At 53.4% G+C, this 27186-nt stretch overlaps 1 protein-coding gene across 3 annotated transcripts; it reads right to left on the bottom strand.

Annotated features, from left to right (window-relative positions):
- Positions 1 to 26771, bottom strand: SLC2A1 (solute carrier family 2 member 1). 3 transcript variants are annotated; one of them, XM_023752690.1, is made up of 10 exons: positions 26733 to 26771; positions 17622 to 17717; positions 5658 to 5818; positions 5254 to 5494; positions 4480 to 4642; positions 4202 to 4389; positions 3870 to 3974; positions 3286 to 3387; positions 1452 to 1655; positions 1 to 1088 (listed from the first exon to the last, which is right to left on the bottom strand). In XM_023752690.1, exons 1-10 carry the CDS (start codon positions 26754 to 26756, stop codon positions 888 to 890), a joined length of 1485 nt encoding a protein of 494 aa, XP_023608458.1. In that variant the 5' UTR covers positions 26757 to 26771; the 3' UTR covers positions 1 to 887. The 3 variants fall into 3 exon arrangements, with proteins under 3 accessions (XP_023608458.1, XP_023608459.1, XP_023608460.1); XM_023752691.1 differs by lacking the exon at positions 26733 to 26771 and adding an exon at positions 19547 to 19565; XM_023752692.1 differs by lacking the exon at positions 26733 to 26771 and adding an exon at positions 15958 to 16065.
- Positions 26772 to 27186: the final 415 nt, after the last annotated feature.

Raw genomic sequence — 27186 nt, 5'->3', positions numbered from 1 at the left:
TTTCTAAAAACCAGCCATTTATATCTGTTTAGGTAAGTTACAGAGGAAGTATGGTGGTGTATTTACAAGTTGGTTTGTCCAGATAGACTATAACTTAGTGTCTGTATTTAATATTGACAACCAAAAAAATATATAAATATTTCTATCTACACACAGCAGGGCAGGAGCATCCACGCGTTCTTGAGTAGTGAGTTCTCAGTCTCCCACGGCCCTCCTCTCATGGTGATCGTCTGGCCTTCAGTGCAAAGGAGACAAGAATCTGGCAGTCCAGTCTGGCCCTTCCCCTCTCCTCCCTCCACTCCAGTGCTCCCAACTGGTCTCGGGCAAGGAAAAATTAATGAGTGGTTGGGTAGGAAGAGATGGGAATGGGCGAATCCTAAGGGAGCCTGACCCCTAGGGTGGGGAGATTCAGGGCCACAGGAGCGAGTGGCCATGGCCACCTCTAGGGGTAGGAGCCTTGTAGTTCATAGTTCGATTAGTGTGTCCTTGGTCATAGGTCCAGCCCTACAAATTAGCTTGGTGAAGAAGGCAAGTGTGTCTAGGCAGGACTTGGTCCCCACCCGCAGGCACTGAGCCATTCAGGGTGGAGCCTGAAGTGTGGGGTACAGGAGACTCTGGCTGATACAAAAATAATAATAAAATCAGTAATAAAAAAAATTATAAAATCTGTTGCTTGTCTGAATAGATCTGAGCAACAGTCTTGCTTTTGTTAAAACCCTGGAGGCGTTAAAAGTCCTGAATATTCTTCTGGACATCATTGCTGGCGGAAGAAAGGAGCCCCAGGCCCAGCTCTGCTGAGATCAATGTGGAAGTGGCGTCCAGCTGCCTGTGCTCTGAGAGATCCTTGGGGCTGCTGGGAACAGGCTGGGCTGGTGGTGTGGGGTTCCTCACACCTGGGAATCAGCTCCCAGAGGGTGGAACAGCTCCTCAGGTGTCTTGTCGCTTTGGCTGGCTCCCCCCTGCCGGAAACCGGAAGCAATCTCATCGAAGGTCTTGCCTTTGGTCTCAGGAACTTTGAAGTAGGTGAAGATGAAGAACAGAATCAGGAGCACAGTGAAGATGATGAAGACGTAGGGACCACACAGTTGCTGAAAGACACAGACACACTTGGTTGGAGTCCTGACCCTACATTCTAGTCGTAGGACCTTTAATAAGTCACTTTCCTCTTAGGCCTCTGATCTGAGAAAGGGAACAGCCACCTACACCCCGGGAGTGCTGGGGTGATTAAATGAGAGTCTGCCTGCCGACAGTGGGCATGAGATAGGCTCCAGGGAACAGGTTCCCATTGCAGAGCAGAATGGAGACAATTCAAAGCCAAGGAAAGAACCCCGGGGTTGAAGTCAGGGTTCTTAGCTGTGTAACCTGGGCTTCTGCGTCTCGTTCCAATGGGAACAGCTGGGAGAGCACTTGGCAGGTGAGGGATGGTGTGGAGAGACAATGGGGGTTCTCACCTCCACATACTGGAAGCACATGCCCACAATGAAATTCGAGGTCCAGTTGGAGAGACCAGCAACAGCAAAGGCAGCCGGGCGAGGACCCTGGCTGAAGAGTTCGGCTACGATGAACCACGGGATGGGGCCAGGACCAACTTCAAAGAGGGCGACAAAGCCAAAGATGGCCACGATACTCAGATAGGACATCTGGGGCACCTGCTCCTGTTGAGGACAAGAGAGAGGAGGAAAGTTAGATTGGAGCCTCAGGAGACAAACTGCAGAGGCGGCTGGGCTGGACAGCAGGAGGCCTGGGGCTGATCCTGGATTTGCAGTGTGAGTTAAGTACCCTGCCTTGGGGCTCAGTTTCCTCATCTGAACAAAATGATTTACGCCCTGCCTGGTGGTTGTGAGCTCATCTATCCTCTGGGAATGGTCATGGTGTGCATGCAGGAGTGCTAAGAAGAGGTCCCTGTGGTCTTGCTCTGGGTGCAAGCCAGTCTGCTTGTGGCAGGAGGATGTGGAAGGACATTTCTGTAGTGGGTGTTAGAAGCCTTGCAAGGCACCCAGCTCAAGGCCGGCACAGCACAGGCCTCAGACATGTGGTTCTATATGTAATCATTCCCGCCTCGAGGAGGCCACAGAAGAGGTTATGGGTTTTGGCTCAGAACCCAGATCTTCCACTCATCGCTGTGTGCTGGACCTCTTAGGAACCATAGGACTTTCTAGGTGTTGGTTCAGCTGTAAAACTGGTGTATTGGTGCTTTCTTTGTGCAGAGGTTGGACAAATGAGTGTTCAAGTATGTGACGTGCCTGCACAGGTTATCACAGATGGGCAACCCCTGGCATGCGTGCCAAACATGGCACGCCAGTAACTTTTGCTGGCACGCGAAACCCTCTCTTATAATCTTCCATTTACAATTGTGAATCTTTGTTCTCAGTGATGAATTTTGTTAAGTCTCGTAATAGGAGTAGCCTGATGGATGAAATAGTAGCTCGTGCATATCTCTGAAGGTCACGAAATATAAACCTGATGTAAAATCTCTGTCATCAGTGATGCAGCAGCAAAAGTCCCACTGATAATATCAAACGAAATCATAAAGTTTTCTGTCGGACTATCAGTGTACATGTATACATTAAAAAATAAATGTATTTTTCATCATCATATACTGTGTTTTTGTCACTCGAATGAATTTTATTATTTCTTCAAGGTTCTTCACGTACGTACACCTTAAGAGATATCAAGTAGGCGTAACATTCTCAAAAAATTAGGGTTGGCACGCAGAAGAGTTTTGAGTCAGAGATTTTGCTGGTTTTGGCACGCACTCACAAAAAGGTTGCCCGCCCCTGGTCCAGGGCTTGCGGCCAGCAGACCTGAGGTCAGTGCCTGACTTCGTCCTTTACCTGCTGCATTGCTAACCTCGCCGGGACTAGGTTTCCTCACCTGTAAGATGGGACCGACTACTGACTGAACGACACTGAGTTGTGAGAACTGAGTGAGATCAGGCATGTTTCTACGCCTCTGATGAGGAGGGCAATCCCTTCTAGGACTGTTCTAAACATGAATTGAGGCTACAGATGAAGACATTAAAGGGTTAGCATTGGGCAAAGCAACTCGTGGGGAGAGGAAACTTGGGGTCTGAGGCTGGAGTGCTGTGGTGAGACAGCGCCGTGCAGGGAGAAGCCAGCTCAGGGTAGGATATGAGTGGGTAGAGTGCAGAACTAGGGAGATCAGCAACCCCAGCCTCTGGTGCCGATGGCCAGGCTGGGGCTGAGGTAGGCACTCTGGGATCAGAAGCCCCTGTGAGCTCTGTACCCACCCCTGCCACCTCGCCCCCACAGTGTGGCAACTCACTAGTAATGCCAGCGCGATGGTCATGAGCACGGCACAGCCCGCCATGCCAGCCAGGCCAATGAGGTGCAGCGTCCGCCGGCCAGCTCGTTCCACCACAAACAGCTGTGGGCAGAGAGAATGTCAGTGCCCACCCCCCCACACACACATGGTGCCCTTCTGAACCCCCCACCCACAGGCTCGCCCCAAGAGTGGGAAAGCCACATGGCCCTGCAGAGACCAAGGGAAGATGGTATCACCTCCTCCCGGGGACTCGGTTTGGGGGCCACACAGGGAGTGAGGGAAGGGAAGCTGGCCTAAAGCCCGACAGAAGCAGAGGGGCTGAGAGCTGGCCCTGGCGAGCCGGGTAGCTGAGCACCCTGACTGTGACCTCGGGCAAGCATCACTTTCTCTGAGCATCAGTGTCATCAGCTGTTTGATATGAGTAGTGAGCTTGACGAGTTGAGGATGAAATGACATAGCACGTAGGGAGCACGTGACACATGCCTGGCTCGCAGTAAATGCTGCCATTCAGTCATGAGGCCTAGAAGCTCTAAGCTGGACCCTGGCTGCGGACTGGTGGCGGGCAAGGATGGGCACAGACTCACCGACACGACCGTGAAGGCTGTGTTGACGATGCCGGTGCCGATGGTGGCATACACAGGCTGCTGCACGCCCGCTTTCTCGAAGATGCTTGTGGAATAATAGAAAACCTGGGGACAGAGAAGTCATTGGTGCTGTGGCCTTTCCCGTCTCCGGCCTGATGGGTACAGGTGCAGGGTGAGGACAGGATGAAGGGGACGCTGCACCAGTTTGGTGCTGAAGGAAAGCCCCTTTGGCAGGGGCTCGTTTGTTATTTTAAGTTTGGGCTCTGCCGCAGCATGTACTTGACCACAGGGTTCGGCTGGGGCCATAGGAAGGGTGGGTGCCGGGCACTCACAGCGTTGATGCCCGACAGCTGCTGGGACAGCTGCAGCACCACGGCGATGAGGATGGGCTGGCGGTAGAGGTGCGAGCGGAACAGCTCCGGGATGGTGACCTTCTTCTCCCGCATCATCTGCCGACCCTCCTCCTTCATCTCCTGCAAATCTTGGGTCACGTCCGCTATTCCGCGCAGCTTCTTCAGCACTGGAGGGAGCGGAGGGAAGGCAGGGGTGGCTCAGAGCAGGAAGAAGGCCCGGGCCGGGGATGGGGAGGAGGGCAGGGCCCGGCCCATACCGTTCTTGGCCCTGTTCTCCTCATTGCGGTTGATGAGCAGGAAGCGGGGGCTCTCGGGGCAGAAGGGCAGCATGATGCACTGCGCCAAGGCCGGGACGAAGATGATGCTCAGCAGCAGGGGCCACAGCTCCTTGTTGCCCATGATGGAGTCCAGGCCGAACACCTGGGGAAGCAGGGTCGGAGGAAGTGGCTGTGAGCACTCCTGCCCTGGCCCTACAACCAGCCCCCTGCACCCAGCGGCCTTGGCGGCTTTGTGTCCGCTGCTGCTTTCGGAAAAGGGTGCTGGTTCTGAGGATCTGCCACTGATGTGAGGCTTTGAGTTCTCTGACCTCAATTCCCTCATTTGGAGGAGAGTAGGACCTACTTCCAGGCATTAGTGAGAGGACAAATGGCACAGGGTATGGGGACTGCCACTCGCCCACAGGACTTTTAGGCATGGGAACAGGAAAGCCCTAGGGAGGGGGTAGTGTATGCGAAGGCCTGGAGCCATGGCAGAGCCCGGCAAGGCGAGCAGCCTCCGTGCCTGTGGCTGGATCCCCGGGTGAGGAGAAGGCTGAGGGAGCCGGGATGGACTGGCCCTCCTGCCACAGCGGCCCCCGGGGGAACCATGAGTGGCGGCGTGTCCTCTGGGACCTGTGCTAGGCTGTCCCATGAGGCAGGGCTGTGGAAGGTGGGGTGGGAGGTCTAGTCCGGTGCTGTCTGGACACACTTTCAAGAGCCACTGGAGCTGTGGGGTGGGGGCCGTGCTAGGGGAGCAGACCCTGCCCCACTCACCTGGGCGATGAGGATGCCAACAACGATGCCCAGCTGGTGCAGGGTGCCCAGTGCCCCTCGAAGGGCCGTTGGGGACACCTCCCCCACGTACATGGGCACGAAGCCCGTGGTCAGGCCGCAGTAGACACCAATGATGAAGCGACCCAGGATCAGCATCTCAAAGGACTTGCCCAGTTTCGAGAAGCCCATGAGCACAGCGGACATGAAGGCCAGCAGATTTACCATCAGCATCGAGTTCCGCCTGGGGATGGGGGGTGTGGGGCACAGGCCAGGTGGGTCCTTTGATCCCCCAGACTCCCCAAGGACTGGGTCACAGGGAATATCCTGGAACAGGCAGGGACATCTCCCCCAACCCCCACACCCATCTGGGACACCCCGGGCAGGGCCAGGACCCCTCTGCTCACCGGCCAAAGCGGTTAACGAACAGGCCCACGGAGAAGGAGCCAATCATGCCCCCTACGGAGAAGATGGCCACGGAGAGGGACCAGAGCGTGGTGAGCGTGGTGGGCAAGATGTTCTCCCCGTAGCGGTGGATCCACGTCTGGTTGTAGAACTCCTCAATCACCTGCAGGGGGAGAAGCAGCCTGTGGGTGAGGCCAGGACTCAGTGTTTCTTTTCCCTGGCACCTGCCCCTCATGGACGGCCATTTTACTACAGGATGCTGGGCCCAGTACCTGGCCAGGCCCCATATTCACGGCATGTTCCTTTTTAAAAAAATGTTTTTATTGATTTTTAGAGAGAGAAAAAGGGAGACGAACAGACAGAAACATCAATGAGAGAGAAACATCATTGATTGGTTGCCTCCTGTACGGCCCCCTCCGCCCCCCCACATACACAAATTGGGGATCAAGCCTGCAACCCAGGCATGTGCCCCAACCGGGATTAGAACCAGTGACCTCTTGGTTCATGGGCTGTGTCACAACGGCCAGGTCCACTGCATGTTCTTGAGCCAAGTCCCTCCCCATTTGCGGGGCTGAGTTTCCCCAGGTGAGAAACAAGGGGCTGGGCTCCACCTCCAGCTCTTCTACCCCCGGGCATGGCGTCCCGTGCCCTGTGGGGTTGTGCATGTTCAGCAGGACCTGCCGGGGGCGATGGCAAATGCCCCGTGGAGGAAGTTCAGGCATAGAGCGGGGCGCTGAGAGCAAGTGCTCCTTCCCACCTGCCCCTTTCTCCTCAAGGTACCTAAGGCCCCAGCTCCTGTCACCCAGGTCCACTCCCAACCCCCCTGCTGGGGAGGGAATACAGCTGGACAGACAGGTTCTGCCATTCCAGAGGCCCGGGGAGGGAGGGAGGGCAGGCTCACTGGCTCTGCACTCGGGGCCGGTGTGCCCAACTTGCACACAAGCCACGCTCATGAGACTCGCACTGCTGCTCTTTTGTCTCCCAGGCCCAGCTCCTTGTGGCTGGACCGGAAGTCCCATCTTGAAGGCCATATAGCCTCCTCCCCTCTCCCAGGTGCCCAGCTGGGAAACAGGAAAGGCTAGGATGAGGAAGTAGTTCTAGGAACTGCAGCCATCTGTCCTAGCACAGGCCTGCCCACCAGCCCTGTCCCTCCCCAGGGGAGGGCCTGGCCGGATCCCAGGAATGTGACAGGCAGGAGGTACCGGTTAGGCCGGAGCACACTCTCTCTAACTCCAGGACACGCAGACACACACCTAGGGCCATGGGACTGGCCAGGCCTCCCCAGCCACATGTGCAGCTGGGCACAGGCCCAATGTACCCAGAAGCAGCTTCCTGTGCACACAGATCTCACACTCACATATTCATGCCCACGTCACCTGAACATTCCTGGCATCAGCCAGTCACAAACCTGACTGCCCCTCCCCCCGTCACCACTTGCAGCTCAAACCAACTCCATGCCCATCCCAGCACCCCTCCCTGCATCCTGCTGTAAGTTCATGCACACACAGCAGATGCATCTCTTATATACCCTCCACTGGCCCTGCTCTTGGCCCTCCCTCACCTCCCAAGTCCCAGGGGTCTAGCAGAAGAGGCTGTGGGTAGGCACAACTGCCGAAGGGGAAACTGAGGCCTACAGTCCCAGGAATGCCATTGAGTATGCTGGCCCTGGCCCTGAGGCTCCAGGGGATCTTTGGCCACTAGCCATTTTTTTTTCCTGCCTTGCTGCCATTATCTGTCTCAGGTCTGGAGACACCTAGCAGGCTGGGCTCTAGGGAGTTAGGATAGGGGACATGGGGAGTCCGGGAGGGGAGAGGCAGCTCCAATGAGCTACTTATTTATCCCAGGGAAGCCAGACAGTACAGGGTTAGGAACCTAGACACAAGTTCAGATCCCAGCTCTGTCCTTATCTCCAGCGTGATCAAGGGCTAATGATCTCATCTCAACGGACAACATTGGAAATATCTACTTTGTAGGAAATTAATGAAATATCCTTATGGTGCTTACATGGTACCTGGCACCATCACTGAGCCAAGGGACCCCACCACGTTCCAGTACTGACCGAGGGAAGTGCAGACCATTGACAAAGTCTAACCGAGCATTCCACAACTCAAACCAAGGTTCCTGCCAGATCAGTCCAACCTCCCACCTACCCATGCCTCTACCTGAGCCCTGCGCACCACTTCCCCACCCCCGTGGTTACTCTGCTGGGAGGGCCTTACCACACTAAAACCTTTTGAGATCCAGCTCAAGGGATCCCAGAAGTCTGTCCTCCCTGAGGACAGGGACCTCAGTGGATTCACACCAGGGCCTTTCCCAGAGCTGGTGCTAGGGACGCCTTGTGAGTGAAGGAAGGAGTCAATGAAGAAAGGGCCTTAGGCTCTCCTTCTGGAAACCCCTGCTTCTTCTGAGGGCAGAGAGAAGGCGGGTTTCAACAAACAAAACAAACAGAGTGCCTGTGTTCTTCAAGGGACAAAGCCACTGCAGAGGAGGACTGGCTAGGAACAGGAATGCTCCATTTATCAGCCCGGAGGAGAACACGCTGTCCTGGATAAGGGTACCGTCCAGATAGATGACACGCCTCTGAGGCCCCAAACTCTCCTGACCTGTCATCTGGTGGAACTCTTTCTCCCTCCTGTCACTCTCTCTGCTGCCCTTGGCAACCAGACCTATCAACAGGGAGAGGTGTTTGCCCCAGAGGCTCTGAAGTTGTGCATTCCGCAGCTTTCAGAATCTTCCTGTGGTTGTCCACAGAACTCCCCACACTATCGTTTTACATTCTGCCAAGAAGTCAGCAAATGGAACTTGTTTGAGTTGTGCACAAAGAGTCAACAGGTAAGGGCTGAGTAAGGACTTACTACCTAAAGTGAGCTGAAGGATCCAGGCTGAGGTGTCTGGGCATTTCAGGTCTGTAAACCTCTTCTTGGGGCTGGCTGGAGATGTTGAGGACCATGTGCAAGTGAGGTGTTACTGGAGCCCCCCCTGCCCCCACCCCAGTTAACTCTCCTGCTTGTAGTGGCAAGTCAGAGGGACCAAACCTTATGCAGGGCTGGCTCCTCTATGGCTCATGGGCCTCTTTGCTACTCAGGCTTATGGGGTTGAGAAAAGGTGAGCAGCCCAGCCCTCCACCTTGGCCCCAGGTTCATCCTCTCTGCCCCCAGCAGCACTTCCTGGCCAGGCTGAGGCTGTGCAGTGGAGTCCTGCCTCTTGATCTGAGACCTGATATTTCTGGGAAGAAGCTATGCCCAGTTTTCCATTCCGGCTGCCGGTGTGGGGGCTGTGTGTCCTCTGGCCCCTGCGGGTCCATGCCCCACGTGGGGCTCAAAGCTGGCCCTGGCCCAGGAAAGGCAGGGAGATCCCTGGAGAGTCAGAAGAATGAGAGCGGTTCTGGGATCACTGCTTCCATCCAGTTACTGCTCTCAGCACCCACCCTTGCAGCGGCTGGGAACCCCAAAAGGAAGAAGAACCTACTTGCTACTCCCCGAAAAGAATCCACAGACCCAATCTCCACACATGTTTACTGGCAACATCCTTGGCCCGGCTCCTGTTTGAGGAGCAGCCTGGCACAGGCTTCTTCTGAACATGCCACCTCATACGTTCCCATCCCACGTGCTTGTCACAAGCCTGGCAGACAACCTGGATCCTGCATGCCCTACATCGAACCAATCACCAGGTTCTGTCAGTGCTGCACTTGCCCTGGCACCTGCCCCTCAAGGATGGTCCTACTCTCTACTCACGCAACATCTGCCCGGGGTCTCTCCTGGATTCTGCTCCTGACTCCTCCCATCCACTGAAGCCAGAGTCCTCTTCTCCCGAGTAATTACTCCCCAACATGGCAGGCGGAGCCCTGCCCGTCCAATGCACAGGCTCAGCTGTCCCTCTTCTCCTCCACTCCCTTACAGCTCCTTCCCAACCTCTGCACCCTGCCCAGGGTCTGTGCGAGTACAGGCATTCTGGGGAGAAAGGGAGGGTCCTTTGAGGGGGGACTGTCAGTATTAGAGATCTCTGTCCAGTTGTCCCCTCATTGAACTAGAGTGGCCCACTCGGTGACACTATAGGGGCCAACATGGAGAAGTGGGTTGGCTCTGGGCAGGTGAGACCCCTTGGTTTCCAGTTAAAAGCTATTTCTCACCCTAGCGGTGCTCCAGGGTAAATAAGCATGGGGTGGGGGAGGGAGGCTTGCGTCATGTCTGACTCCTTGGGAATTATCCTCTCCTGCCCCCACACCCCAGCAACTGTGGGTGATGGACCACATGTCTGCTGTCTACAGAGGAAGCTCTGACTTCCTCTGCCCTGGCATGAGGTGGAGGACACTGCCTGGCACACAGAATAAGCTGTTACTTGCATCACCGCTGGTCTCTGGGGACCCACCACTTCCAGAGGTTCGCCATTTGCCAATTGCAGGAAGGCGAAGCATTACCCGTAGGAATTTATACTGTAGACAAGAACCCGAAGGAAAGCTCTAGTCTCAGGCTCTGCCTGGTGTACAGAGTCAGCCCAGGAGAAAAACACAGCTTTCAAGGCTTTACAGGATGTGTTGACTCACCTTACAGGTAAAGAGTTCCCTTACAGCGGGAAGCATACCAGTCACAGTTTAGAGCAGGGTTGGTAAACATTTTATGTAAAAGGCTAGGTAGAAAATATTAGGGTCTGCAGACCACATATGGCCTCTGTTGCTTCCTTTTCTCCTCCCCCGCCCCTAATCATTTAAAAACATAAATTATAAACATTCTTAACTCATGGGCCATACAAACAGGCTGCTAGCTGAATTTGGCTTTCTTGCCAACCTTGACCTAGAACTCTAGACTACTACCAATAGAAGGGGTATGTGTTTTGGAACCTCTGCTGTCTCACCATCCTTCCCTGCAGGCATTCCTCTAGCTCAGGAGGCCTGGGTCTTCTAGATCATCCTGAGACTCAGAGCTCCCTCTCAACCTTCTCTTCCCTCTCGGAGACATTACTGTGGGGATGAAGGGGTTAAACAGCCCGCCAAGCTTTGAGCTCATTAGAAGGGCCAGCTTGTCTAATTTAGTCCCTCAGTCTGAATTTGATCCCTATTTTCTGTTCTCCCTTTCTCTCCCCCGCCACGCCCCCACAGCTGGAGCTGCACCCCATCCTCAGCCCAGAGCTTATGTCTCTATAGCAACTCTCAGCCACACCCCAGGGCCAGCTGGTAGTTCAGAGCCAGAGGCTACAGGTGGGGCTGGGTAGCAGAGAACCCTGCCCCTTGCGTCCCCTGGGCCGCAGATGGAGCTAGAAGCTGGGCCCCACCCAGCAGCAGAGGATTGGACCACCCAGGCTGCTTCTCAGGAAGAGCCCAGACTTGGCTTCTCTCCAAACCCAGCCAGGCCTTGGTTCTGGCCTCCTCACGGGTGCCTGGCCTCCGGTCTCCCCTGCAGACAGCCTTTCTTAACTCAGGATGCAGTGTCTCCTCCGCCCACACAACTCCCCCAGGCTGCCGGGGTGCCCCACACCCCTGCACTTTCCTTTGTGCTGCTGCTAACCATCTTCAGAAAATGCACTAACCCTCTTCTGGAAAGCCTTCCTGATAACCGCCCTCCTTCTCTGTCTCTGTGGTTCTCAAACAGAGGACCTCTGGCAACGTGCGGAGCCATTTCTGGTTGTCACACTGGTGGCTTACTACTGGCACCGAGTGGGCACAGATCAGGGATGCTGTCAGACCTCCTACCATGCATGGGGCCCCAAACGTCTAGTGCTGGGAAAACCCTGCTCTGTGGACCCTCCCTCTTCTCTGCTCCCACTGGCCAGTCCACATTTCCATTACGGCCCTGAGGAAGTCACTACAAGGTACTATGTGCTCCCTCTAGACTAAATTTCAACACAAGGACAGTCTGATTCATCTGTGTCACTGGGGCTCAGCAGAGGCTGGGGGTAGGAAGAGTTGTCGAATGATATAGCTGTGACAGGGTGTAATAACGTAAGAAATTGTGTAAACTGTTGACATGTCTCAGCATGTGACTCAGCCTGACTGGGCTTGGAAGTCAGAGCAGGAGGGGCCGGCTGGGTAGCAGCTAGAGGTGTGTGAACGGGGTTTTGGTGCTCATCTAACTGTAGTATAACTGCCCGTGCTTGTACAGGGGTCAAGGATGCGGACTGGAGCCTGACTCCTTGGATTCAAATCCCAGCTCTGCCTCTTACTACCTGTGTGTCCTCGGTTTAATTGCTTAACATCTCTGTGCTCCAGTTTCTTATAAAGGAGGGACTATAGTCCTTACCTAATGGGGTTATTAAAAGAAACAATTGAATTAGAATTTCTAAAGCACTGAGAACAATGCCTGAAAGCAGCTGTATTAGGGGAGCCAGGACTCTTTGGATCTAGGCAAAGGTAAGGACAGGCTCAGCCTGAGGGAGCAGAGGGCTTGGGCTGGGACACTTTCACTCACCAAGTCACCCTGGGCGAGGCAGACCTTGCTGGCTCTCCAGGTCAAGCTCCTCCTTTGTCAAACAAGGAGGGGCAGCCCCAACTGTGTGTTTCCTGAGGATGCCTCATTCTCAGACATGCCTGACGCTGTCCCTTGGCCAGGAACTCGTGGTTTAAATGGCCTTTAGTCATTCCTGTTGGCAACTCAGCCATATGCGGAGGGAGAGGCAGTTTTCTCCACCCAGTCCAATGCCCTTGTTCATTTATTCGCTCTGTGGCTGGGCTCATCGCCCCCCCACCCCCGTTCCCCAGGAGACAGGAGGCCTGGCACCGAGAAGTCACGGGGATGCAATGTAGGGCAGTGGAGGGGTGGAGGGTCAAGGAGGTTGAGGCCTGGAGTCCACCTCAGGCCCAGCGCCTCTCCCTGGCTAGGTGACCTCACCTCGCCTTGGTTTCCTCCTTTATAGCCTCCGCCCCACCCACCTTGGGAAGCTGCGTAAGGAGATAATTTATGGGAGTTGCTTTGTAAACATTAAAAATGATATTATGGTTAATTAGCCACTTCCAGGAGGAAGCCCTTTGGGGCTGTTTTATGGAGGAGCCTGAGCTTCTGATAATGAAGAGCAGCCCGGGCATCCTTACCATCAGCGGTGGTCCTCCCGACAGCAGGCCGACCGTCAGCCCCGCGCAGTTTCCTGACAGAAGGTCTCAACAGACAGGGCAGCCAGCCTGACCCGTGCCGGCGGTTAGCTATTCCGCATTAGGGACACACTTCGCGCCACTGCATCTCTGCACAAGCTGTCCCCACGCCTGGGACACCTGCTCTCCCTCCCCGTGGGACTGACTCGCGGCTTAAGGTTTAAGGCAGCGGTGGGGAACGCCCAGCCTGTGGGCCATATATGGGGCCCAAGAAATCATTTGGTCTGACCCTGCCAAGGCATCGGGGGTGAGTTAATTAAATGTCTGACCAAATATAGCAGGCTCATTTTTAAGTTGATAATGTTGTATGGCCTGCGAATGATGTTATAAATATACAAATGGCCCTTGGCAGAAAAAAGGTTCCCCACCCTGCGTTAAGGTCTAGAGCGGCTGCCAAGGCCTTCGAGAAACCCTTCCTGTCTCTCCCACCCCCACACCCAGCATCGGTCGTTCCTGCCTCTTTGCTCCCGTGGTACCTTGACGCCCTCTGTTATTTATACGCTGGCTTTTCCCAAAGAAGAACCTCCCCACCCCCTGGGAGGCTGAGTCTTTGGAGGGCAGGGGCAGAGTCCTGCTCAGACCATGTGTTAGGCAGCTGCCCGAGGACCAGGATGTGCCCACAACTGTCGCTCTTGTTTAGGACACTACCTGGCACAGTCCCCGTTGAACGAACTTGTTGAATGAAGTTGCAGAATCCCCGTGCCCAGCCTGCTCGGAGCTGCGCTTTCCTTTCTCACTCGTGTCGTACTCTCCCCTCTTCGGGTGTTAAACTTATCCCTTCTAATCTGCCTCTGGCTGGGGAACAGCGGCCAGGCTTGTGAGAAGTGTCTGTCAAGTGCAAGAGTAAACAGATGGAGCGCCCGAGTGCGCACCCCAGGAAGTGCCGCCGGTTCAGCGTGTGTGTTATCGATTTCCACCACTCAGGCCCCTGGCTCCAGTCCTCAGAGGCTGGCTTCTTTAGTGACCTTTGGACAGGTGCCCATAAACGCACTGCTGCCCACCTGGCCTTCTAGATGCCCTGGCCAGCTGCCCCACCTGTCTTCCACAGCAGGTCTCACCTTCCACCTACTTCCGATTAGACCGGAGGCCCCAAGAACTGGAGAACTTTGCTCTGGATTTGTCCACAGCCACAACCTCAGAAGTATTAGTCCCTCCAGCCAGAAGCAGCTCCTCTGCTTTGCTCCACCATCTTCCTCCTGGAGGAGCTCCTCCCCACTCCTCCTCACCCTCTTCTCCTCTGCTGATTCCTTACATGTTTAAAAATGAAGTCTTGCCCTAGCGGTTTGGCTCAGTGGATCGAGCGTCGGCCTGTGGACCAGGTGTCCTGGGTTTGATTCCAGTCAAGGGCATATACTTTGGTTATAGGCTCCTCCTGGCCTGGGCCCTGGTCGGGGCTCATGCAGGAGGCAACCAATTGATGTGTTTCTCTCACATTGATATTTCTCTCTGTCTTTCCCTCTCTCTTCCACTCTCTTTAAAAATCAATGGAAAAATATCCTTGGGTAAAGATTTAAAAAAAATAATAATAAAATAAAATAAAAATGAAGTCTTTATATTTCTATCTTTTTTAAAAACATATTTTTATTGATTTCAGAGAGGAAGGGAGATGGAGAGAATCATCGACTGGCTGCCTCCCCACTGGGAATTGAGCCCGAAACCGGAGCATGTGCCCTTGACTGGAATCAAACCTGGGACCCTTCAGTCCGCAGGCCGACGCTCTATCCACTGAGTCAAATCAGCTAGGGCTGAAGTCTTTATATTTAAAAACACACACACACACACAAACCAACTTAGCCAGGTGGCCCCTCTAGCTAATACCCCTCTTTTCTCCCTTCTCCACCGAGTCTCTACTCTTTCCCACTTCCCCTCTCCCTTCAACTGGCCGCAGGGAGGTTTCTCCCCACATGGCTCCCCCAGGTAGCCTTTGCCACCACGGGGTCACCAATGGGTCTTTCACACCCAGAAATAGGGGGCTGATTTGTCCAGGCTGACCTCTGGGGCCCCTGGCAGCATTCCTCCACTCCATCCCTCCACCCACGATTCCCCGAGTGCCTCTTAGGATGCACAGGCTCTGCTCTAGGTCGTGGCCGTGGGCAAACCCAACACCCTTGCCCTCAGGTGCTTCCATTCTTCCTCTGTCTTGGGAGGTTTTTGTCTCTTAGCTTGAAAGTGCCAGCTCTCCTCCTGCCTAGGATCCTCCTCTTCTATCAGTGAGGCTTGGCCCTCACTTCTCTCTTTACTCCAGTCTCTCTAGAACATTCTCCTCTCCTGCTATTTGGATACCAATGACCAACTTGTAACTTTTCTCCAGCTGACCACCCACCTAAAAAACAGATCCCATGTCCAAGTGCGTCTTGTACATCTCTGGTGGTGTCATACCAAACCTCCATTCCTGCACGGCCACAGGCCGTCAGCGCCTCCCATACCAGCTCCTCCTCCGAGCCAGCAACCTAGAAACAACTTTTAAACCCTACTCTCTTGTCCTCACACTGACCTGATGATCAAATCCTGCCCATCCTTCCTACTCAGTGTTTGTTTTTCTACCCCTATTGCAAGAGCAGCCTCCTCACTAGTTTCCCAGTCTCTAGTCTCACATGTTCGGATCCATCCCATACCCCAGACACCTGGATCATTTCCCTAAAATGCAAATCTGATTACTTCTGTCCTCTTTAATGGGTCCCCACTGTCCTCATTCTAAAGTCCACACTCAGTAGTGCGCACATGCCCACTCTTTTTTTTTTTTTTAAATATGTTATTATTGATTTCAGAGAGGGAGAGAGAGGGAGAGAGAGAGATAGAAACATCAATGATAAGCATCATTGATTGGCTGCCTCCTACTGGGGATCGAGCCCACAACCTGGGCATGTGCCCTAACCAGGAATGGAACCATGACCTCCTGGTTCATAGGTCGACGCTCAACCACTGAACCACACCGGCCAGGCCCACATGCCCATTCTGACTGTCCCATGCCATACCGGTGGCTGGGTATTTTATAGATGGAAGCTACCCACAAGGCCCTGGGTGGCCAGGCTCTGGCTTACCCGTGGCCCTCCCAAGCTTTTCTCTCCTCCCATTCACCCAAGTCACGCACCGGACTTTCTCTTCTCTGGGCATTTTATTCCCCTCTCTGCAGGGTGGAGCCCTTTGCTCATCCCCACCCTGTTGTTTCTGGAAAACACCTCCCGTGTCCTGATCTTAGGGCCCTAGTTCTGTCAGTAACTCACTATGTGATCAGTCAGAACATCACTTCATCCAGTAGTTCTCAACTTTGGCTGCACATCAGAATCAGTTGGGGAGCTTTAAACATTCGATGCCCAGGGGGGTGGGGGTGGCTGGAGAGAGGTCAATGGGGGAAAAAGGAGACTTACGTAATATTTTAAACAATAAAGAATTTAAATTAAAAAAAAGAGAGAGGAAAAAAAAATTCGATGCCCAAACAGAAGCCCAGACCAATGAGTCAGAATCTGGGCGTGTCCAGGGGACCCCAATGTGCCCTCCACCTCCTTCTATAATGGTACAGTCTTCCCGTCTGTAAGGATTCCCAAACGGAGCCTCACCGTGGCAAGGGCTGTTCAGAGCACTTAGCAAAGCAGGGCTGTGGCTGTACCAAGCAGGGCCCTCAGTTCCCATTCCAGACAAGCTGAGAAAAGTCCCTTCATGACTCAGCAGGCCAGGCCTTCCTGTGACCTGCTCCTTGGCATGGGGCGTAGCTCTGCAGCCACCCTCCGCCTGTTTGGAGGAGGCTTAGCTCTGACTCCGGACACCGCCTCGTTCTTCCAAACAGGCCCCGAGCCTTAGGAGCTACCTGCTCTCACTTTCTTGTCTGAACAACGATGTCCACTCTCATTCCGTCCTCCCCCGGAAGGTACAGCATTTTGAACTCACAAGGAGCTTGGTCAGGAAGGGGTCGTGTAAACAAGAGTTTGGCTTCTGACTCCACCATTCACGAGCTACATGACCTTGAGACCATTGGTCATTGCATCCACCCTCATCTGCCCAGGGCCTGTTTTCAGGTTCATAAAGTGGGAATCACCACCCAACCTCAGAAGCATACGCAGAAGGCCTGGTGTAGAGGAGGGACGCAGTACCGTTCCCTCTCCTGACGGCGCTCCTCTTCTCTCCTCCCTAAAGCACGTGGGCTGGGCTGGAGGTGATCACCAGGGTCCCTCCTAGTCTCGACATTACATTCGAGTGAACAAGTAGGGACAGAGCTGGGATGCGTTGGGGGGAGGAGGAAGTAAGCGCAGGCCTTCAGCCCCTGCAGTTCCCTAGGGCAAGAAGCCATTTGTGTTTTGACTGGCACAGGGCCTCCAGGGAGAGGAGGCAGTTTCAGAACGAGATGCCTTATAAGGAGTGTGCTGTGAGTGGATGGGTGTGGGCACAGGCTCAGGGACCGTCCGGCCAGGAGGGCTCCACGGCAGACTAGAGCTGGACACCAGCTCCATCCCTGACTAGCTGGGCGATACCAGACAGGTTCCTTCTCTCTGGCTACTCTCTCCATCTGCAGGATGGGCATGGTGGATGCTGCCCGCCTGCCTTTTGGGCTGCAGGTGAGCAGCAAGTGAGATAAGCACCATGAGAGCCCTCTCTAGCCCCAGGTGCCACATACATGCAGCATCATTATACCAGGGATTGCTCTGATTATTACAAATGTCTGTGTTGTATAGGAGGTTGCTCAAGGTGACCTATTAAGACCCCATGTTTCTATGGGCCCCAAGAATTTAAGGCCGATGATAAGAATCTCTGACCTGTTCGGGGCCAGAAAACAGGATACTGAGGCAGATGGTGAGTTGACATAAATGTCTGACACCTCAGAGGCAGGGTGAGTGTGTGAGAGGGTGTGCAGTGCAAGCTGGTGTTGATAAGCCAAGGAAAGCGGAGCACTCACCTTCTGGGGGGCATTGATAACGCCAGTGTTGTAGCCAAACTGCAGGGAGCCGAGCACTGCCCCTCCCACGGCCAACATAAGGGTGCCAGTCAGCTTCTGCAGAGAGAAAAACACACTGTTACAGGCAGCTCTGGGCCGGGTTACTACAGGGCAGAGCCTGGGCTGGCAGGTTCTCTTATTCAGGTATCTTGCCTGACTCCTGGCGCTCCACCAGTCTTTCTCCCAGGAAACTTGGCCACTATTTGACTTCAGGTGCCCTAACCAGCCCTCCTGACTTCTAGACACCAGGCTGGCCAGACTCCTTCTGGGGCGGAGGGGATATCTGGGTCTTCTCTCTCTCTGCAGCTAGGTTTCGGCTAAAGATGGACAGGCCTTGGCTTCTCTGGGGCATCATTCTCTGGGTGGAGCCATGCTGGGGTGCAGGTGGCTCCAGACTGATTGGGAGGCCCAGAAACCAATGCCCCTATGAAAGGGGGACCAAATTATCTGGGAGAAACTACATAGATGGGGGGGGGGCCCTTGGATTTGGACCCAAAGGGGCTGGCTTCTGATTCTAGCCCACCTGCCTGCCTACTTGCTCTGTGAATTCCAGCACGCTAAGTGAGTCTTCCCCACTCCTCCCAGAACCTCTGTTTGCTGCTCTGCAAAATGGGGACACTTTCAGGCTGATCAGCATTGGAAATGTGGTCCCATCTTCCCCTCCCTCCATTCACAGTGGGAAACGGAGCCCCAGGAGGCAGGGATGAGGGAGAGAAGAGTTCCAGCTCGCTCAGGGGTCTACAGAGAGCCAGGCTGGAGCCCAGGGTTCCATGGTTCCATGGTTCCCCACCTAGTGTCCCTCACGGTAGCCATCCCCAGACCTAGAGCCTCTCAGGGTTATTTGGACACAGATGACGTACCGCTCAGGAATGTGCTTTGGAAAAGTACGTGACACGAGGCAAGTCAAAGCGTGGGGCCAAGTGTTTTCAATGGGCAAAGGGGAGAAAAACGATGGTGGGTTTCTGCCCCCGGGAAGCTGGGGGCCTGAGAGCAGCAGGCAGGTGGGCCCTGGGTGACAAGGCATCTTGCTAGAGAGACGGTGCTTTGCTTGCGAGAGCCCCTCTTGTTAAAATGACTCTCTTGTTAAAATAGGGACTCTTTTTTCTTTTAAAACGAAGAAGTCAAGAAATGTGACATTAGGCAGGCCCTTAACTGGTAGTGAGAGAATGGAACCAGGGGAGGGACAGCAAAGAACAACGGTGGGCACCACACGGGCTGGGTCCTGGAGGAGGGCCTGGAAGCTCACAACCCTGCGCCACGCCTGTGGAGGGGAGGCTCTTAGCTCAGTCACGCCTTGCTACGGGCCTCGGTTTCCCCACAGAACCCAGATGCAGCCCTCACAGATAGCACTGGGCTTAGCTGTTCATCAGACATGTTCCTCGTGTGGTCTTTTCATTCTCTGCCATCAGGCCAACGATTGAGAAAGCCAAGGTTTTCACAACAGAGGCTGAGGAAGAGGAAGGGGCTTCGGCTAGCCCGAGCGCACAAGCTCAGAGTCCGTTCTTCACCAGGTGAGCGCTGGGCCCTTCCTTCCCCCAGCACACCTGGCCCCTTCCTGGCCAAACTCTGGACATTCATCCTGGATGCTGGGGCTTTCTTCATGGCAGGCTGCACTCCCTTTAAACCCTGTCCCTCACTGCCCAGCTCACCCCAACCCCAAACTCAGCATGCCCCAGGGCCCCCCAAATCCCCTTCTCTCAACTCCCGAGGAAGCCTTCAGACCCAGGGCTGTCAGTCAGAGTGGTTGGGGAGTACCTGACAGACCTCCTCTGGTGGGCCCCGGCCCAGCCCAATTCATAGGTTGACCACTGGGATTGAGTGAGAGGATGCCGAAAGGCCCTGAGCATTGACCAAGGAAGGGCTAAACAGTGGCTGTTGAACCTCACCACGTGAGAGGGTTCTGCCTGGTGAGTCACGTGTGTTGGCTTGGGGGGCTGTCCACTGGGTTGTCCAGAGTGTGACAAAAATGGTGCGAAAGATATGTTTCTCTAGTACACAACAGAATAAGTATAAAACAAGCAGTGCAGCCCTGGCCAGTGTGGCTCAGTTGGGAGGGCGTTGTCCTGTGCACTGAAAGGTTGCCGGTGGTTTGATTCCCTGGGCACATGCTCGGGGTTGTGGACTTGATCCCTGGTAGGGGGTGTGCAGGAGGTGGCCGATTGATGCTTTGCTCTTGCATCGATGTTTCTCTCCTTCTCCCTTCCTCTCTCTCTAAAAATTAATACAAATATTTTTTTAAAAACCTCTATAAAATGAGCGATGCAAACCTGTGATTTAATAAAACGTGGCACAATTATATAATGCGATATTAACTTGGGACACAGACCAAGATATATTAAGTAAAAAAAAAAAAGCAAGCTTAGAGCAGTGTGTTGTATGCTACCTTTTGTGAAATAAATAGATAAATAAATAAATAAGGCTGGGGGAGGGGGAGAATATAAATATCTACTTATTTAAGGGCACACAAGAAAGCTACTTCAGGGGATCTGAGTGGCAGAGGCAGAATGGAAGGGAGATATTTTCTTTTTATAGCCTTTTGCACATTTCTGAATTTTTTTACAAGCCCTGCAGTTTCATATTACTTAGAACAAAGCAATTTAAATGAAAATATAAGTGAAAAATAATACAGATGAGATGTGCTCTGGTAATCATGCCGGTAGCACATGAATAAATGACGCTGCAGCAGGGGCTCTGTGAGAAGTAGTACTATTATTACAGGCCCTGTTTTCAGTCTGGCTAGGACCTTCCAGGGGCCTCTCTGGGTCTCTGAAGTCACCCCTGGGACCCCGACCAGCAGCTGTAGCCTCTGGCGGCTGCTAGGAATCAAGGACTTTGCTATTGGGCAGGTCAAGGTCAAACTCTGCGTTAGAAAACCTGCCTCTCCACGTCCTGAGTTATATGCACATCCACCCAGGCAGGCTGCTGCACTAGGACCTACGGAAATGCCCAGGGACCATGCTCAGGGCCCGGTCGTGACATCAAGAGAGAGGCTTCTGGTCCAGTGCACAGGCAAGTGTGGTCTGAGCTTCAACCCGTCGGTGGGAAGGCACTGTGGGAGTCCTGGACAGAGAGACTTGTAATTTTGCCTGGGAACCATCGAAGATGGGTTCTCAGGAGGTGACACTGGAGTTGGGCCGTGAAGGACATGTAGGGAGTCTGCCAAGCGGGGAAGGTGGTGGCAAGACTGCATTCCAGGGAGACAGAACAGTATGTGCAGGGGGAAGAGGAGGCCCCGGATGGGGCCCCAGATTAAACAGGAGGTGCTCAGTGTGGCTGGATGCTAGGTGCCCATGCTCTTTGGTAGGCACCCATCACACATTCACACTCCCGCCCCCACTGCACCCACCAAACCCAGCTTGATCACTGCTCGACTTGGGGTCAGGAGTCCCAGGCTGAAGGGCAGGGAGCTGCTTCCCCTCACCCTGGAGTTGGGATATGTGGTGGCCTTGGCTCTGGACCTCGGTTTCTTCACACGGGAAATGGGGACAAGAGTTCCTGCCCTTCAGGGTTGCTGTCCAGGTCTGAATCAGTGCCCATCACAGAGCTCGCAGGGTTCACCTGACAAGCGTTTTCTGAATCAGGGAAGGATGGGAAGCCACCCTCGGCTGGGCCGCCATAGCACCATCTGCCCCCACCTTCCCTGTGGCTGGAATGGAAGCACCATCTGCCCCCACCTTCCCTGTGCCTGGAACGGAAACATGGTGATGAAATCCATTTATTCAACATGTATTTACTTTTTGGTGTCAAGCTGATGGACAAGTTGGTGATGCCTTAGGGAAGGGGTACAAACCCCACAGCTTGCAGTTTTCTTATGAAGCCTTTTTTTTAGGGGTGCAGGAGTAATGTGGAGCCCAGAACCTGAGACCGCCCTGAGGATGGGGCTACCTTCTGGAACATCCACGCTCTTCCAGGCCTTTGCCCTTGCTGTGTCTGCTACAGTCTCCAGCTTTTGCTCCAAGTAGTTGGGATACTCACCTGCTGCTTACCCACTAGACTGGGAACTCATTACCACGGGCCTAGAGTGCGCAGGGTAGGACACAGCACAGAACCTTTGTAAAAGACCCACCACTTCTGAATTTAACTTCTGGGCAAACCTGGCTCTGTGTGTATCTGTTCTGCCAGAACGGTGTTCATCCTCACAGACTTTAACTTGGCCATTTATCAGTCCTCTGATGAGTACTGAAAGCTCCGCTCTGGGACGTGGAAACAGGCCAACAGTAACTGCCTACCCCAGTGGTCAGCAAACTGCGGCCCCTTGAGTGTGGCTCTTCCACAAAATACCACATGCGGGCGCGCACGTACAGTGCGATTGAAACTTCGTGGCCACACTCAAGGGGCCAAAGAGCGGCATGTGGCTCGCGAGCCGCAGTTTGCCGACCACTGGCCTACCCCAACCCACAGGGCTGGAGAGGAAAGACCACCAAACTGAGTTTAACCCTGACACCCCCAGAGTGCCACAGACACTCCAGTTCAGCAAAGGCCCGGGCTCAGGATCCCACACAGAGGGGGATATCACACCCCACCCCTCCCACACAGAGGGGGATATCACACCCCACCCCTCGTCACCTCTATACTAATCCTGGGGGTCCAGAGCCTCGCTGAGAGCTCTCCCTGCCCCAGGAGCCAGTGGGGAGGTGTCAGCATCTGGGACCTCTCCTCCCACACACACACCGAGATGATGATGGCTCTGGCCAGGTAGCACTGCAAGCAGCGTAGCCTTCTGACTTGCTATGTGCCCTTCCTCGGGCTTGGCCTTCAGCAGAACCTTGGTCGATACCGGCAGAGGGCGGGCATGTGGCTACTGCCATGTGGAGTCAGGATGTTGCTCCCATCCCCTTTCTCACATGGCTTCCCCAGGTGCACTGGAGCGTGGGACACAGCCTTTGTAACTGGTTGGCCCCCAGTTCTAAAGAGGCGGGGGGTGGGGGGCAGGGGGTGGAGGTGGGGCGGGGGCTTACTGGATCCATGACAGCTCCCTTTGTATTTATTTCCTGTACATTTCTTTTTTTTTTTTTAATATATTTTATTGATTTTTCACAGAGAGGAAGGGAGAGGGATAGAGAGTTAGAAACATCGATGAGAGAGAAACATCGATCAGCTGCCTCCTGCACACCCCTGACTGGGGATGTGCCTGCAACCAAGGTACATGCCCTGACCGGAATCGAACCCGGGACCCTTCAGCCCACAGGGCGACGCTCTATCTACTGAGCCAAACCGGTCAAGGCTGTACATTTCTTTTTTAATACGTCATGTGAACAAAATTCTGGGCATTAAAAAAAAATAAAGCCCAATGCCGTGGCTGCATGGCTCAGTTGGTTCAAGCATCATCCCTTATACCAAAAGGTTGTGGGCTTGATTCTCGGTCAGGGCATATACATACCTAGGTTGCCAGTTCACTCCCAGGTCGGGGCATGTACAGGAGACAACAGATTGGTGTTTCTCTCTCTCTCCCTCTCTCTAAGGTCAATGAACATATCCTCAGGTGAGGATTAAAAAAAAAAAAAAAAGGCCCAAGAAATTGCATAGTGGCTTTAAAACCCTTGTGTGATAAATGGGAGCAGAAGGTCAGAGGCAGGGGCCCCGGCCACCCAGCAAACAAAAGCGGGTGCTGGGACTGGAGTTCTTTGGATTCCTGTGCTGGCATTTTGCCCTCTCTGACCTTCTCCTCCTAAAAGCTGAGCAATGGGTTATATTGCTCCAATGCCTGACCTTCAGGGGGCCTCAAGCATTTGCTCCCTTTGAAGCCATTTCCTTCAACCCTTCCAGTGCTGTCAGGACTTGCCTGGCTGAGCCTCCCTGCACCGCATGGTGGCCCCGGAGGCAGAAGGGACTGATCAATCTTTTGTGTGTGGGGAGCGGTACTCATAAATCTTTAAAGCAGAGGAGGAGGGAGCTGCTGAATTTAGCAGCACCAGCAGCACCAGCAGCACCAGCAGCACCAGCAGCACCTGCAGCACCTGTAAGGGACTAGGCGCCATACCAGGGCTGCTTCCACGTCCCAATCTAACCACTGTGAACACACTCTGGGAGAGATTGCTCCCACTTTCACAGATGAGAAACTGGGAGGCTCGGAGAGAAAAATGGGTACCGGTACATCCCTCGGCTTCTGTGAAATTTCAAGCTGGGAGGGGTCTCCGATGCCAAACTCTGCCCTTCCTGCTCATGTCCTCCCCGCTTCGCTTCCGGGTACTGGTCCCTGAAGGAAACAAGGTTTCTACCTGGTGCTTTCTATGTAGGTCAGATTCCCTTCCAGCAACGCTGGGCCTTGCCCATTCTGAGTCAGAACAGCCCAGGCCCAAGCTCCTGGCTACTTGGGTGGATTCTGCTCCAAGGTCGGCAACAGTAGCCCGTGGACCACATCCAGCCTGCCGGCTAAGAATGGGTCTGACATTTTTTTAATTAGCTGGGAAAAAAGGACTAATATTCTGTGATACACGAAAATTACATTAAATTCAAATTTCAGTGAGCATTAATCTAGTTTGATTGAAACACAGCCACACTCATTGGTTTATGTATTGTTTATGGCTGTTTTTGTGCGACGATGACAGGGATGAGTGATTGTGGCCGATGGTGACAGAGCCGATGATATTTACTTACTTTTTTTTTTTTTTTGGCTCTTTACAGAAAAAGTTTGCCAATTTCTCCTTTAAGCCCTCAGGTCCCCTGAACTGCTATGGACAAACTCAATATGTAAACTGCACAGGATTCTCAAAGACTTTCAGGCAAAACCAAATCATTCTCCCTAAATAAATAAAAAGGAGTTTCTCCTAAAACGAGATGTTAAATGCAAACAACTAACTCCCTGGGCTGTGTGTGTGGGCCCTGGGTCAGGACCTGGACATCTGGAGAAGCTGCCACCTGGAGGAGGTACCCTTTCATTGGTGAGATGTGTACCGATTCAACTCTGATCAATTTAATTTGATAAGACCATGGGAACAGGCAAAGGTCTACGACACTCTCAGCAAACAAATACAAGTCCCAGCTTCTCCGCTTGTGTGACCTTGAAAATGCCCTTTCCCCTAAGACCTCCAGTTCTCAATCAGAGAGGTTTTCTACAAAAAATAAATTACATTACTAAGGAAAGGATAATGCTTGAAGGCATATTCCCAACACTATTCTAGTCAATGGGGAATTCAGCAATATACACCAAATTCCTGCCTTTCTGGAACTTGATATTTTAGTTGAGGGCGAGGACAGAAAATAAATACCTAAGATACATCAGGTGATGAGTGGTATGAAGAAAAAGTGATGGGGGTGCTACGTTGTAAACATGGGACACGCCTGTAATGGAATACCATGCAGCTGTTGGAAAGAATGCAACACATCTGTATGTACTTGATCTGGATAGAGCCCCAGGGTAGATTTTTCAGAGAAAAAAGCAAAGTACAAAACAATGAATAGAATGTACATTTTGTGTAGAGAAAGGGAAGATAATTAGCTTGTACAATGGTACTTGCTTATACACGCAGAGAAATACTGCAAGAATTTACTTCTAAGGGGTGGTGGGCCACGCAGGACTGCACAGAACTAGGTAGAAAGTGTGATCCAACTACATAAAAGTTACACTTACAGGCACACATATACACGTGCACAAAACGAGGTCTGTGAGGGTAAACAGCAAACTATTACAACTGGGGAAAGACATTTACTCTTTTACTTTGTATATTTCTCCACAGATGCCTCCAATACTTCTATCATTAAAAAAAAAAAAAAATCCACAACCTGACCCAGAGAGGTAGGTACTATTTTCCTACTGCAGTTGAAGAAGTAAGTTCTGTGGCTGGCCTGAGGTCGGATGGTGGAGCTGTTGCCGAGGGAGCCTTTTCCTCCCCACTCCCAACTGTCAAGATGGGGGAGACAGCTCCGGGCTACGTGATATGGACAGATGTCCTGTCCAGCAGAGGTCTCCGTAGCCAAATGCTCCATAAACTGGGATCTGGAAAAAGCTCTCTCCCCCGCCACTTCCAGGGTGCCGGGGCCCTTGGGAGGCAAAAGCCAGAAAGGTGGTCTTGGAGAGGATGAATACTGCCTTCATTCTGCCCACATTCAAGACCATGGAGCCCTGCTCAGTTACTGTCAAACCCCAGCATTTATGCATTAGCTACTGCTTCCCTGGCCTGGTGGCTGGATGGCAGAGCCTCCAGCTCTATTCCACCCCTCCCACGGAGGGAGGTAACAATGGAGGTTTGTTTTGGTGGCCAGGCCGGGCCTGTGGGCCTGGACACAGCCTCTCTGAGCCCAGGAGGTGCCTTCTCGGCCTCTACGATCCTGGGGACACCGGTTACCAAACTGAGTGGCTTTTTCACCTTTCTGCCCAGGAGTGACAGGGGGGAAGGGCTGCGGGTCCCAAGCCAGCGCTGCACACACTTTCCCCTTTGTTCCAAGCCTCCCCACCTCTGCCAGCCTGGGGGAGGGGAGCTGGATGCCTGTACCCTTGGAGCCAGAGCAGAGCTCTAGGCCGCGACACCCCGTGACCAGGAGGCACTGGGTAAAGCTGAGCTCCCTGAAGTCACAAGCTGATTACGGGGGATTTGGGGCTGACCCAGCTCTGGGGCAAGTGGGGTCGGGTCCCTGAATGGCTCAGCCGGGGACAAGGATCATCACGGAGATGTTTACAATGCCTGCACACCCAAACAGGCCGTACAAAGGGTGTTTCCACTTAAAATAGCCACCGCTCTGATTTAGGGCTCCTGGCCTGTCTCACCACATCCACCACAGGGGAGCGAACCTCCATTTTACAGGCAAGAAACCAAAGGTCTGAGGAAAGCCACTTCCCCAAGGTCATAGTTTTGTGAGGACACATTTTGTTCCAACGCACAGAAGGGTTTCAGTTGTCAAGTTATGCCTAATCCAACTTCGAGACGCCTACTGGGCCCAGAAAGAGCTTGGCAAGTCCTCGGAGTCTGGGAAATCCTACTCATTTGGGGTGAGCGCAGGATGGCACAGAGGACAGGGGTGTGGAGAAGAAAGCATCTTTTTTTTTTTTTTTTCATGCTATAGAACATCGCAACTATGTTGTGAAAGCCTTATCTTGGTCACGTCTCTTTCCTTCTCTGGCCTCAGTTTCCTCACCTGGCAAACGGAAGGCTGGGCCATGTACTGGAAGGTCCCTTCTTGCTCTGACTTTCCTTCACCCCCTTATGTCATCCGAGGAAGGCTGGCAGTGTGTTCTGAGGTAGGAGGCTCAGTGTGTGACCTTGGGAAAGTCATTTTTCATTGGATTGTGATTCATTTTGCCCTCACAGGGGAGGCAGGGCAGCCACATTAGCTGACTCATCTCTCACCCATGGGCTGGCTACCTCTGCAAACCAACTTCCTGACAAACTCCTACTGGAGAAGAACTGGAGCCTTAACGATTCCTTGATCAAGTGGTACTCACGGCCCAGACATCCTGGGGTTCCCCCAAAGTACACACTGCCAGAATGCCAGACTTCTGGACAGAGGCCACAACTCAGGTACAGGAAACCTGAGGCCCAGGTAAGAGCAATGCATCACGGGAGCCCAAAGAGGCCAGGAAGATTTACGG

Source organism: Myotis lucifugus, unplaced genomic scaffold (assembly GCF_000147115.1).
Source record: "Myotis lucifugus unplaced genomic scaffold, Myoluc2.0 scaffold_37, whole genome shotgun sequence".
NCBI lineage: Eukaryota > Metazoa > Chordata > Mammalia > Chiroptera > Vespertilionidae > Myotis > Myotis lucifugus.
This window is presented reverse-complemented; position numbering and strand designations above follow the sequence as displayed.